A 13797-nucleotide genomic window follows, 5' to 3' on the forward strand; every position below is an offset into this window, starting at 1 on the left:
GTGTTCTATGCCCTGTAATGAGTGATTCACGTAGTGTAAGAGATGCAAGTCTGATATGCTTAACGTCAAATAATGCTCATAATACGTGTCTGGACTCTGGAGTTACTGTGGTGGTTTTTTTAATTACTTACTTCTTTGTTGTATCACCGTTTTTTGGCACGTGACAAAATTCAAAGCATTCATTCCAGGCAGGTTTGGATCCAGGCTGATCCAAACGTAAACATTCTATCATGATTCTGTCCCCTTTATGTGGCCACCAGGGGTCATCCTAGCCGCAATTTGCAACTCTAGATTTTCTTTTTAATCCGATGAATCTAAGAGCTGCAATACCCTCCATTGACTCCCTACTCATCCAAATTTCATCTGTGATCTGCTTAATTAAACGCTGTTAAACACACCAACATTAGCTCTTGGCGAAGCTTGAATTATCTTCTTTCAATCTGCCAAGCTTTTGTGTCATAAAAATCCACCATAGACATGTTATATGAGCTACTTTCTGTCAAGATATTCTGTGCAGAGATTTTCTTTTTTAAAGTGCTGGAGTTTGGAAGCACTGAAGCAACTCCAACACAGAATCACCCGCACAGAACTTCTTGACAGAAAGCAGCTCATAACATGTCTACGGTGGATTTTTATGCAACAAAAGCTAGGCAGATTGAAAGAGGATAATTCAAGCTTGGCCTAGAGCTGCAATGTTGGTGAAATTGCAGCTAGGGTCAGAGCTGACAGTTCAGTCTGTCCCCTGCAAAGCAGATGATATCTTTGGAGGATGATAATTATAAACTTGTGTTCAAAGTGAAAAAAGAAACACTACCAATGTCTACAGATGCAGTTTAATATTGAGCATACAGTATATGGTGTTATTTATTTCCATGATATAGTTTGCATAGCCTACTCATTGTGATGGAGTGGTATTTATTATTTGTTTGTCAATTTAAAGTACCAGTATCAGAGTATCTATTATAGATGCATTCAGTTTGTTACTGCAGAACTGCTGAATATAAAGACTGTGGAATACTGGTCAATACTTAAGTCAAGTCTCTGTCCATTATTGCAGCCTGACAGATGGGCTATGCACCAATTGGTAGCAATTGGTATTGCTGACAACCAGTACTTGGCCTCATCCTGTTTTTCAAGGAGAATAGGAGTGAGTGTGAAGTATGTTTGCAAAATGTTTAGGAGTAATATGTTTATTTATTTGTGTGATGTGACTTGGCCTGTTGTAGCGCCACCATGAGGCTGATTTGAGATGCTGCATTGAGGAGTTGTGGCGATTTGTACACAACGGGTATACAAAGCGGGCTACTCCTCAAAAGTTTAGAAGCCAATCGTAGCCAATCAGGATGGATTATGAGAAATCAAACAAACTTGTCTTGATCACATGACTATGGAGATAATGTCTACCGATTTGTGTGAAATTCGGATAAAATCTGAAGGAGTAATATTAGAAAATGTATTATATATATACCTCAGCCTCCTGGTGGCGCTATTAAGAGCAGATGTGAAAAATTCCAGGCAAAGGTTTTTCCTTGGCCTCTAGGGAGTGTGCAGTTTTACACATATCCATGCAGTTAGAGGTAAAAACACTAATCGGCCAGTTATATCGCCACCATGAGGTTGAGTTGAAAATGTTCAAGTGGGATTTCTTCCTCTGCCTAGTGGGAATGTGTGTGCAAAATTTCACGGAAATCACTCATTCATTATTTGCGGCATTTTGTTTGAAACTGAGCACTCCTGCGAACTTTGGAAGCCAATCTTAGCCAATCAGGATTCTGAAAAATCTGAAAGACCCGTTTCGTTGACTGGCTCTAGAGAGACTGTGTACCAATTTGCGTGACAAAAGGTGTACTGTCCAAAAAAGTGTTTTGGACAAAACCTCCTGGTAGCGCTATAAGAGGCCAATGTGAACTGAAAACCTTGGGGCAGAGGTTCAGCTGTGGCATTCAGGGAGTGTGTGAGTGTGTCCACAGACGGACGGATGGACGGACGGACGGACAGAGTGCAAAACATACTCTCTCCCCAAGCCTTCGGCCTGGTGGAGATAATTATTGATATAAGTGAAGGCAGTGCAGACACTACTAAAACTGGAATAGACTTTATGCTGGAATAGTTGGAAAAATTTGTGTTCTGGGCAATATTGTGCTTGGCTGATAATATTCATGGTAGTGAGGAGTTATAGCGGTTAATACAAAAGCATTGGACTATTTGTGTTTTGATTTCAGTTTAAAAGAGTCAAATTTTATAAAGATACCAGTCTTTTGTCTATCAGATAGACCTTGTTCATCCACTCCTATACAGGGAGTATAAAATTCCTATATACAATATATATTAATCACTTCAACCGGGCATGCTGTTTCGAGCATGCTGTCCTTATTATGCCAAACAATGTCAATGACATCCGCATGGATAATATCCTCAGAATGTTGGCAATGTCTTGTCCGTGAAGGGGATCCGGATGCTCTGTTTGAGGGTCAGGGTGGCGTTGACCTGCTCGGCAGAGAGCAGGGTGTGCCACTGTGCCACGGGCCGGCGCGGGTTCGAAAGCATGTCCGCCCAGTGCCTCAGCTGGTTGCCGGAGGCGTCGCAGCTCAGGAAGATCTTGCCCATGGCGTCGTTCCGCGTCATGGTGTCGTGGTCCCACACGGAGATCACCAGGTGAACCCTCTGTGTGGACGGAAGATAGTCCGGAGAAGAGGACCAGACATTCAGTGAGTTGAGCAATGTATCACATTCAGTGCCAGTGGTGCCGTCAGGACGTTAAAAAGTGCGGGGACTCACATTGTTGTGTATCGTCTGACATCTTGATGGAGTTGAGACTAATAGCAACTGCAGGCAAAACTCAACGACTACCATGGCATGCACCAGCGCCCGTCGGGAAAATACATAAAGGCATCCCCCAAAAGTGCAAAAGACATTCAGACCCAAATGTGTCGTCGTCGTTGGATACCCCCCACCCTGACAACAATTGTAACAACAGTAGTTGTAATTGAGTTGAGGCATTACATTGATTTAATTTGACTCGGTTCCACAGATAAATAGTAAATCTACAAGCTCATGCGAGGCGTTTGTGAGCATTTTCTTTTTCACAATTTGACAATTCTTTTGGACAATGTTTGTATTTGAGCATTTTGTATTATATAGTTTGGTGATTGATTACCATTGATGCAGTAATGGTCATTTTGGTCGTTTCATTTTATAGTGATACATAAAAAGGTCTTAAAAAGTCCTTCAATTGTAAAATTTGAAATGTGCAGATACAGTATCCTGAACATACTTCATATTCTTGAAAATACTGTATGCTGCTTTGTTCACTGTTGAGTGAGAAATAACATCTGGGAAGTGGGAACCCCCCCCCAAAATCATTTGGGGCCATGGAGGTGCCAACTCCCATTTTGAGGAGAACCACTGTCTTTTAGACGAGATGTTTTAGTACATTTTTAATCCCTACTTACTTGGATTTGATCCAGTGACACGTCGAAGGTGAAGGACTCATTGTAATAAGGATTAAGTGTTCTCTTCTTGACGGCCGTCTTCTTCTTCTTCCACTTCTTTTTGTCCAAAGTGACCTGCACTTTCACATAGGGGTCTGGCAACGCAGAGACATCGTTAATTGAACTGCTTCATTTGAAAAGGATTTACAAAATGGGACATGATTATGCAAAATGAGTCCTTTTTACTTTCAGTAGTTATAAGTATATTTTAACGCAAATGCTTTTTGTACTTTCACTCAAGTAGATTTTGAATACCGGTTGTGGTATTGGTACTTTTACTTAGTACAACGTGTGAGTACTTCTTCCAACACTGCTCAGCATCAGCAACCAGGAGGCGGAACCAGGGCGGAGCAAGGCAAGACGGAAGTTCAAAAAAATCAATTTACTTTTTTTTTGGTCAAGTTGATTTATAGAATATAACAAATGCATCTTGATTATTTGATTAATTGAAAAAGTAATCAACAGAATAATTTTGATTGGTTGATTTTTGATAGATTTTCTTGTCATTCTAGTGTCATTCTTCCCAGTCCATATGGACTTACAGGACGCTTATATTTCATTTAAGGAACAATGAACCAACATGATAAACAACTAAAACATCAAACTACAAAGAATACAACCTAAAATGCAACACCCTCCCTTCAGGATTAAAAAGGCATATTAATTCCACCGCGCCTCGGATGATTGGAGCCTTTCACTTTAATAACAGGGTGCAAAGCAGGAAAATAAATTATACGGCCCATTGTAATTGGCTATTGTAATTGGGCCTGTTAATTCACGCAACCATTCATATCTCAACAGGAGACCCGACATGAACCTACCTGAAAGGCTGGAATTGTCTGCTACTCCAGGCTCTAGAAACAAAAGTTGCCGTCTTATAACACTTTTTAAACAACCACTCCAACTTCTGGCCATGCTCTTCCCATAATAGCTCAGGTTTTTGTTTTTGCATAAATAAAGGAATTACCCTCAAGGGGAAATACCCTGAAGTGTATGCATGTATGTATGTACACTTCATGATTTGAGTGTAATTCCTTTATACATTGCATATCCTATTCTCTTTTTTTGTGGCTTTTGCCTTTTATTTTATATTCTTTATGGAGGTACAGACAGTAGGCTGACAGGAAATGGGGAGAGAGATGGGGGGGATGACATGCAGTAAAGGCCGTCGGGATCGGGAGTCGAACCCGCGGCACACCGCCAGACTGGATTACCAGCCAAGGTGCCTGGACCGCTGAGCCATGGCCCAGTCCTATCCTATTCTCTTTTGCTCAGAAGATAATGGATAGTACAAGCAACCGTACAAGTAAGCCGTGTGTTTTTCTACCAACCTGATGAGCCTCCTGGGTCCATGCTCTTCAGGTTCTTGGCCTCCAGGATAACAACGGTCAACTTGCTAGAAGTGGGAACGTAACGCAACGAGAAGCAGATCTCCCCTAGGTTCTCATCCTGCAATACAACGGGTTCATACAAAAACAAAAAGATATTCAGCAGTTTTACAGACAAGTATAATATAAGACATAAGGTCAACAGCTACCAAGAGCATGCCTGTTCAAAGCCTTTGTGGTCTTTTTGGTCCAGAAAAAATGAATGAACAAGGAGCTCCAGGATCATTTTGACGGAACATATACACAAGACAACTTCTGCGTGTCCTGTCCAGAACATTTCATGGAGGAACCAGCCCACTGAAGCTCAGATTTATGGTGGTATTCCTTCCATCTCGATTGGTGTGGCACAAAGAAGCCTGGACATTGCCACAGAGCAAAAGCAAAAGCAAAAGACCATGTACTTTTGGATATTCTTCTGTGGAGAGTGGAGACTTTCCCTGCCCTTCAAGAGGAAGCAGACCACTCACATTTCCAGATGTTCCGAGTACTAGGGACACATGCAGGACTGACTGTGAATGAACAGTGTGTGGCAATGAGCAACAGAGACCAGTAGAAGTAGCTTGTGTAGCAGATCTCGAGGGCAATCGAAGGATGACTAAAAGAGCCTAAAGGCCTGGTTAGCGCCTTGGAAACCCAGACGTTTTTATTTCCAGGGAGAAAGAATAAGTCTGGGACCGAGTCCACTTTAATGCGGCATACAGTAGCGCAAACGTCGATCACTCCCTGCTGATTTCTGATGTCTGAACCTTTTGTTAAATTGTCTTCTTATTAATTAGTCTCATGTCACGCAGCTGCGTCTAGATTCTCCCAGCGGATCCTGCCGGGAGCTGCCTATGCCATAGAAAGCATAGGTGGACCCCAGGCTAGCGACCCCTAGACTATGTTACACTCAACCAGACAAAAGTGGTTTGAACAGACATAGATAGACAGACATAGATACATTTCAACATTTTTTTTACCTGACCAGACCATCAATTACAGAGGTCACAGCCTGAACTGGGGATTTTATATTGTAGATTGGGGCCCCAGAGAACATCTGCAAGCACACAAGGCATTGTGAGCCTGGCAGTCTGTGGCCAAATACTTGACATGAACTTTTTCTGAACACTGATTTAGAAGACATTTGTAGAATATATTCAAAGATTCGCGCCACATTTTCACACATTTTCAAAAATAGCAGACCTACTACGAGCTTGTAGATCTGCTATTTTTCTATAGATAAAGCATAACATAATGACTTAAAACACCAACAGGGGTTAATTCCCACCCAGAGAATGGGTTAACAAACGGGTTCAGAGAATAAATCCAATCCGACCTCAAACTTGGCCGGCTCACAGAGGTCCTGCCAGTCCTCCATGACGTGGTTCCAGTCCACGGAGCCCAGCGGGACCCTCAGCTCTCCGATGATGTGGTGTTTGGAGAACCTGTTGAAGTCAAACACCTGCATCACCACCGTGGACTCGCTGAGCCTGGCCTTGGAGATCTGGAGGACGACAAGATTGTTGTTGTTTGGAAATGTGCGTCGATCGAACGGCAACGTGACTATATGGGGTTTACAATTTAAGTCACGTTATAAAGGACGACTTCACGCATTTCCGTTCCTGTTCTAAAATTGCAACACCAAATTGGTGTTCTTTATTAAACCAGGGGTTCACAAACAAACAACATGAAATTATGGATAATTTTTGAATTTCTGAAATTAAAAAAAATAAATATTTATGGTATTTATTTTCTTTTGAAACAACAAAGAGCCATAAAATGATGTTGGTTGGTCCAAACCATCGGGGGAGAAAAAGGAAAAATATACTTTTCTCTGTGGGAGATTTTTTTGTGTCTTGAACCGGGAACTCGGTATGGCTCCTCCCATTTCTTAGTCCACTTCCCTCCCGTGTGCTTCCGTGTTTATTCATACTAACAACACTACATGTTCAGGGCAGTAGTAGAGAGAGAGATTATAGGGAAACACGGCGATACAAAGCAGCATTACCTTAAATGTGAAGTGTTCATTGAAGGCAGGGCTCAGCGTGCCTCGGAACACCTTGGTCTCACAGGTCTTGGCCTTGTCGGGACAGATGTACACTTTGACGTAGGGGTCGGACGAGCCGCCCAGGTCCATGGCTTTGAGCGCGGCGGCCTGCTTGATCCCCACAGCGAGCTGAAACGGTTGACAGATTGATGGCAGAGCTTGAGCTATATGATAGCATAGTATTAACCGAAGGCCCAGCTGGCTGGCACCCACCATGCAAGACCAACTACTATCCGCTGGCATTCAAGTCATTGCGTGATGTTGTCACTGCGTAGGGGCAGCACTGTTGCGGCCAGTGCGGACATAGGTCAAAGGTTCAATCCCCCATAATGATGGTCTGTGGATGGAGATCAGTTCAGCACTGTCGGGGCAGGAAACATTGTATCTCCATATTTCAATTACTGCCCTGTTATTGAATATTTTGATCCATTTTTCAATTGCCTAAACTGTAACCATGGGCCTGTAATCCTACTCTCCCTCTGCCAAACCTGGGGAGAGCCCTGAACTAAGCTCATGCTTCCTTAAATGCATAAGGCGTGAGCAGGCCGCTTCTCATCACCTGCAGTTTCCCCGGTTGGACGTATAGCGCTCGGATGGAACACGTTATTCCAACCAGATCCTTTCCCCTCCATCGGGCGCGCCGACTGGCAAGGGGGAGGCAGTATAGAGACCAGGATTACTGCATCTTTTTTGTGAGCGTACCTACCTACCTTACCTACCATAGGGTACCAGCTGAGTTTATTAGGATCCCCACTGTCTGACGCATACTGTAGCATCAGATAATCTTCCTTAAAACCATATACGTCATTGACGGGCGTTTTCTTTGTGGCCTCTTCCTTTATTCCCCCTAAATCTCTTAGCTAATAGTCGGTACAAGCTCACAATGCGTCACAGCGCATCGCGAGCTTGTAGATCGAGTGGTTACTGCTGTCACGCAAGTTTCTGTTATTATTGCTGTTGTTACGTCTGTGTGATGTGTGCACAATACAACAGTAAGTATGTTAGACTTAGGATCAAGTAGCTTTTGCAGGTTGCTGATCCGGTCCGCTTCTATAGCAGATATGGAAACAGTGCGCCGTGTACACAACACCATGTACTGCATGCGGGTATATGTGCCAGATACGACAGGCGGGATCAAGACCAGATCACACTGGTCAATTCGGAACCAGGCTGGTGGTGACGGGATGTTATTTGGAATGTATTTGTTGTTGCCCTTGTGTGGGAGTCAGGAGTCTAAATGATTACAGCTTCAATACAGCTTGTGTCCATGAGGATGTGTGGTTATATAAAGCCTCACCTCTGTCTTTGTTGCGTCGTATTCCAGAGAGTAGAGGAGCTTCCCCCTGTAGTCTTTGGCACTGCCGTATCCGACGTCCTCCGCACCGGGCTGGACCTGACCATCAATGACAGAGGTCACATAAAGAACTAAAAACAAAAAACTAATAACAGACTCACATGCACGCACACACACACCATTCCACACACCATTTTGGTCACACCGTAACTTCACCACTTGACGTCCAATTTATGTAGTTTATAGTTTAGCACTTGGGCCCATAGTACCAGAAGGTATAGGAGGGGGAGAACTTGAGGATTTTATATTGTAGATTGAGGCCCCAGCAGAGATGAACATTGGTATCAAATAGGGGTCCATATATATGGCCTAATAACCGGGGCATGGCAGCCTTCACTTACCAGCGCTGCAGTCGTAGAGCCGTTCAACCCTTTCAGCTGGACCTGCTGATCTTGCTTCCTCTTTTTCTTCTTCTTGCAGCAGCACTTGACGCAGATGCACAGGATGCACAGCAGAATCAGCAACGCGCCGACGACGAAGATGGCGTAGACGGCCCATCTTGGCACTGAGAGAGGACGACGGAGGAGAAGAAACGGAGACTGACCTCAACACGGCACCAACGTGGCACATGGGAGACCAGGGTTCGTACTCCAACCAACACAATTAGGCTAGCAGTTGTACACACAGATGGGAGTCTGGCAGAGGAGGGGTACTGATCTCAGCCCCAGTGACCCCAACAGCAGGGGGGTTCCCAAATGAGTTTAGGGGGGTCCCCAGATGATTATCTTAATGTGCAACATTGTTTTCGCAATCAATAGTAACCAAACTGTGTACAGTATATATGGTATCTTCTTCACATTTCTAAAATGACAATTTAATGACTTTAGTACCTCTAAAATGAAAAAAACTTTTCTACGTAAAAAATAACCAACAAACTGTCTATGGTTAAACATTGGCCAAATTGTGAAATATTAAAAGAGGCGTTGTGTACATTAGACACAACGCCTATGTTTTCATTCCCAGTTCTGAATGCCCCCTGCCGACTGATTCAGCAGCGTAGCTCGGAATTTGTTCTTGAGAGATAAGGTGAAAAAGAAGCTGCTGGTGACTCCATGTGTATATCTATCAGAGGAGATACAGTATGTGGTTGTCTACACGCCCTCTCCCAAACCAAAATGGTCAGGGTTGGCAGTGCAGGGACTATATTCACAATACCGTATGTAAACATGGGGGGACTGGGGAGAAAATACAACAAAAAATACTTTTGCTTTGTATTCAACTCCAAGCATTAATGCAACTCTTAGAGTTGAATGACTTACTTTACATCTAGACGCGACTCACGCGAGTCTCAGACAGTAAATGGCACGTCATGATGTGTGTGAAGCATGATGAGACACGAGCACAGCCAGCAGGATTAAGAGGCGATAAGCAGGCTAACAAGTGGAAGTTCAGAGTTGAGAAATGTGCTCTGTGCTGTGGAATCAGATACAGCAGACGGAACAGGTGTCCAGGCAGAGATCCATCTTCTCAGAGGGGAGAAGGAAGGAAGAGAAGGCACACAGCCAGAGAGAGGTGACAGGCCTGACAGAAGGAAAGTGGGGGGGTATAGTAAAAGTAACAGCAGTGGTTCCCAAACTGGGGGCCAGGGGGTTCCCCAAACTATTTTCGGCGGTCCTCCTCAGGCCAGAGGATTAGCTTAACCTCTTAAACCGCAGGTTTTGGAGTTGGAACCTAAGACCTTGACCAGCCCCATTTACCCGCTGAGAGCTGTTCACAGATTGGGGCTTAAGATGCACAACATTGTTTTCTCAATTCAATTCAATTCAAAATGTATTGTTTTCTCACTCAACAGTAAACAAACCAACATACATTATATAGATATCAGCACATTTCTAGAGCGACTTAAAGACATTTTTAATACCAAATTGGCCAAATATACAGCTTGTTGTTTGGCTATTTTGTTTTACAATGTTTATCTGTGAAACCTAGTCAAAAAGCCTCAACTCCTACTTCAGGTGGTCGCTGCCTGAAGTGGTTGAGAACCCTTGGTGTAGGGGAGAGGGGTAGTAGGAGTTTGGAATGTGTGGAAGGGGGGGCGTCACTTACAGGGGATCTTGTCCAGAAGGTTGTTCCAGAAGTCTGCAGAGGCAGGGTTCGGGAGGCCAGTGGTGTGGTTAGTGTGGGGGCTAGGGCTACTGCTGGTGAGGTGGGTGGTGGAATGAGATGGTATCATGGTAGTAGGCATGATGAATGGGATGTATGGATGAGCTCTGGAATTCAGAGAGAAGAGTGAGGAAAAAGCTATTTTGATCCTATACTGGGCGATATATTATATGAATAATATAAATATTACAATATGTGAGACTAGATATTGTGATATGCCTATGGCATAACTTACGTATTGTCTTTCATGGTTTTAATCACTTTATTTTATACTTTTAAATATGTCAAACAAAAATATATACCTATAACCTACAAGCTCACAACACATTCGGGGGAGTGATTATATATACTATATTTATATACATAATATTACTATATTTCAATATCACAACATTGACAACAAGGTTTAAAACAAATATATATTGTGATATTTTATTTTGTCCATATCGCCCCTAGACCCATTTGAGCCACAGAGTTCTGTGAGCTTCTTGGATCACCTAAAATGTGTTGTATTACACTGGCCTCTAGTGGTGATTGCAACACATTACTTCAAAAATAGTATTGTCATCATCAACACATCCAAGACTAATGTGTACTAAGAAGTAGTTGGTTAGTAAGTTGTAGAGGTGTTTAGTTGAAATGCAAGTGTCATACATACAGTATAGGCTACAGAATTCAACAAGAGTTACTCTCTATCCAGTGTTCAAGGAAAACACTTTTACATGAATGACTACTAACCGAAGGCCACCACCATTGTTAAACAGCTGCAGGGTGTGCTGACAGCTTCACATACCAGTAGTCCATTAAAACAGGGAGTGTAAGTCATGGGCTATAGATAACGTTTCACTTTGATGCTACTGTATTTCAAACAGACCTTGGTCAAATAACATTCTTGTTGTGAATATAGATAGGATTCAGGGTTGTAGGTCTAACCTCCCTCCAATAACAATGGAAAAGCAAATAACATTTAAAACAACATGCCTAAGAAATTCTAGTAGCCTATGGTTGGATGTGCTAATTTCACTATAGGCCACAGGCAAACAAATAGCCTATATGCCTGTTGTTATATGAAAGTCCTGAATCCTAAACTTAACAATTTTAACCAAAACCCTTCAAATCCACCACCTATGAGTAGCAATATGAATGTAACCACAACCAAAACATTTATTTTTAACTCACTGTTGAAGGCCTTTACAGAAACAAAGGCATCTCAGAACTGCCTTTCCCAGTGTCCTATAGCGAGTCTCATTATCGGAGGAATGTTTAAACATGTATTCATGATGTGTAGCTGTATACAGTTTGGGCAAGAGGAGTTAGCCTACACTGGAAGTGAAGGAAGGAAGTCACTCGCTGGACAGGGCCGGCCCTCACCAAAGTTCACAGTTCTGCAAGTGTTTGATCAGTGAGAGGAAACTCTAGTCCACTGGAACCTCCACCCATTGTAGCCAGGCTCTATTTTCATGCCAATCAGCACAGAATGATCAACTTTGTGTATACTAGATGTTATAATCTGATCGCCCATGGCTGTGTATACTTGTACGTGAGTACACAGTGTACTTGATCTGTATTGTGTACTGCCTGAACTGTAGCATACTTTATAGTTAGGCTACGAGAGACATCTCAGACAGCAAGGTCAGCTTTGCTGCAGTTAGCGGTTATTACTGTATGTCTCAAGTGTTGTTGTTGTAAACTCTAATTGGACCCTGGTTCTGGCAGACCGGTAGTGTGTGCAGGCTGGGTGGTGTGTGACAATCCAGTTGAATTATTCCTTTTGGTACGACAGCGGCGGTGGGCCCAGGAGAACAAGAAAGTGACACGAGACAGTATTACGCTAAAGGTTCACAAAGTTTGTGAACCTTTAGCGTGATACTGTCTCGTGTCTCAAAGTTTATCTAAACTTTGTGAACCTTTAGCGTGATACTGTCTCGTGTCCCGTTATTTGTTCTCCCGGGCCCGCCGCCGCAGTCGTCGTACCAAAGGAATAATTCAACTGGATAATTTGTCACACACCACCCAGCCTGCACACACTACCGGGTCTGCCAGAACCAGACGAGGGTCCAATTAGAGTTTACAACACTAGAGATGTCCCGATACTGTAGCTGCATCGGATCGGTCCTTATTTGGTCATATCGGGTCATATCGGTTATCGGTATCGGCAAATTATGCCAGTCTGACCACAGATCTGACACAGGGGTAAGGGTGGGGTTGACACTATGGCAGTTAAATATAATATTGGGATATGTGGAGTTTGCTTTCGAGTTGCCCAAACTGCAAGTGCACATTTGAGTGAGGAGTCTTTTATAAACACAACACGAGATAGCTATAAACACTATTCCCAGTCGGTGGACTTAAGATATATTTTACATTTTGTATTATTATTCTCATTCGGAAATGAAAAAAGTGTATCGGGACATCCCTAGTGTCTTTTATTGAATTGTACAATTTTGCAATTGTTGTATTTTTACTTCTACTCCACATCTCAGAGGCAAATATTGTACCTTTACTCTACAATTATTTATTTTGAAAACTTTAACTACCGGTAGTTACTTTGTAGATCTGCATTATTACAAAACATGCCATTAACCACTTCTTCAGCCCCATTTAAACTTTGGCTATTGCAAAAATATTAACCTTTATGAATGAGTTTATTGTCCCATTATAACTTCTAGTTACAGTGCTAAAGGAGTAGGCCTAGTTCACCCCCCAAAAAAATGCTTATTTCCTATCAATTACACAACCCATGTAGCCTTGAATTCATGGAGATTATTTAGCTTTTCTTGCATTCCTGAGTCAATAATTTGATGACTGGGTCATCGGTCAGGACGCTTCGACTTATTGGTTTAGGTATGGTTTGGGGCGAACTACTCCTTAGCCCAAACCAGTTTTGATTGTTAGTTTGTAGCTACTGTATAATCAAATGTGCCAAATACCATTATACCGCCATACTTTTACAGACCTCTTCCAAGTCCCAGAAATACAAAATTACGTTACATTGTCATGCTTGAAAAGTATCAAGCAATCGAGACCATAAGAAAGCATGAAAAAGACAGTTTTACCTATCAGCTGATCTGTCCAGAAGGCTTTTTTTTTAGTAATAACTTCACTACCACTCCATTTGTTCGTTTGGCTCAATCCATGGTGAATGACGTGAAGCAACTAGCCCATTTGTAACAATACTATCAGTAGGAGATACTGTAGAACTTAGTAACTGAACAGAGGAACGTTCGACAGCACCTCGAAACCACACCTTCTGTACACACAATGACACATTTAAATGTGTCAGACTGCTTTGTTTGTTTGCATACTCAAAGCTGTGAGCTTTTAGTAAAACAGTTTTTAAGGGCTATGTGATATAGTACAAAGGGGTCTTTAACTTTTAGCTTACATAGGATTATATTTTACAGACAACCTGGAGTCGGAGCAATCAATACCAGA

The 13797-nt window shown here is 42.6% G+C and overlaps 1 protein-coding gene across 1 annotated transcript; it reads right to left on the reverse strand.

Moving 5' to 3' along the window:
• Nucleotides 1-1927: 1927 nt before the first annotated feature.
• syt8 (synaptotagmin VIII) lies at nt 1928-10432 on the reverse strand (the record flags this gene model as incomplete). The annotated part of the gene is made up of 8 exons (XM_080761230.1): nt 1928-2664; nt 3453-3586; nt 4823-4940; nt 6195-6362; nt 6867-7034; nt 8203-8298; nt 8601-8764; nt 10306-10432. The coding sequence occupies 8 exons, from the start codon at nt 10430-10432 to the stop codon at nt 2416-2418; spliced, it is 1224 nt and encodes a 407-aa protein (XP_080617356.1). The 3' UTR covers nt 1928-2415.
• Nucleotides 10433-13797: the final 3365 nt, after the last annotated feature.

Source organism: Protomyctophum bolini, assembly GCF_963924005.1.
Source record: "Protomyctophum bolini genome assembly, chromosome: 4".
In the NCBI taxonomy this organism is placed as follows: Eukaryota; Metazoa; Chordata; class Actinopteri; order Myctophiformes; family Myctophidae; genus Protomyctophum; species Protomyctophum bolini.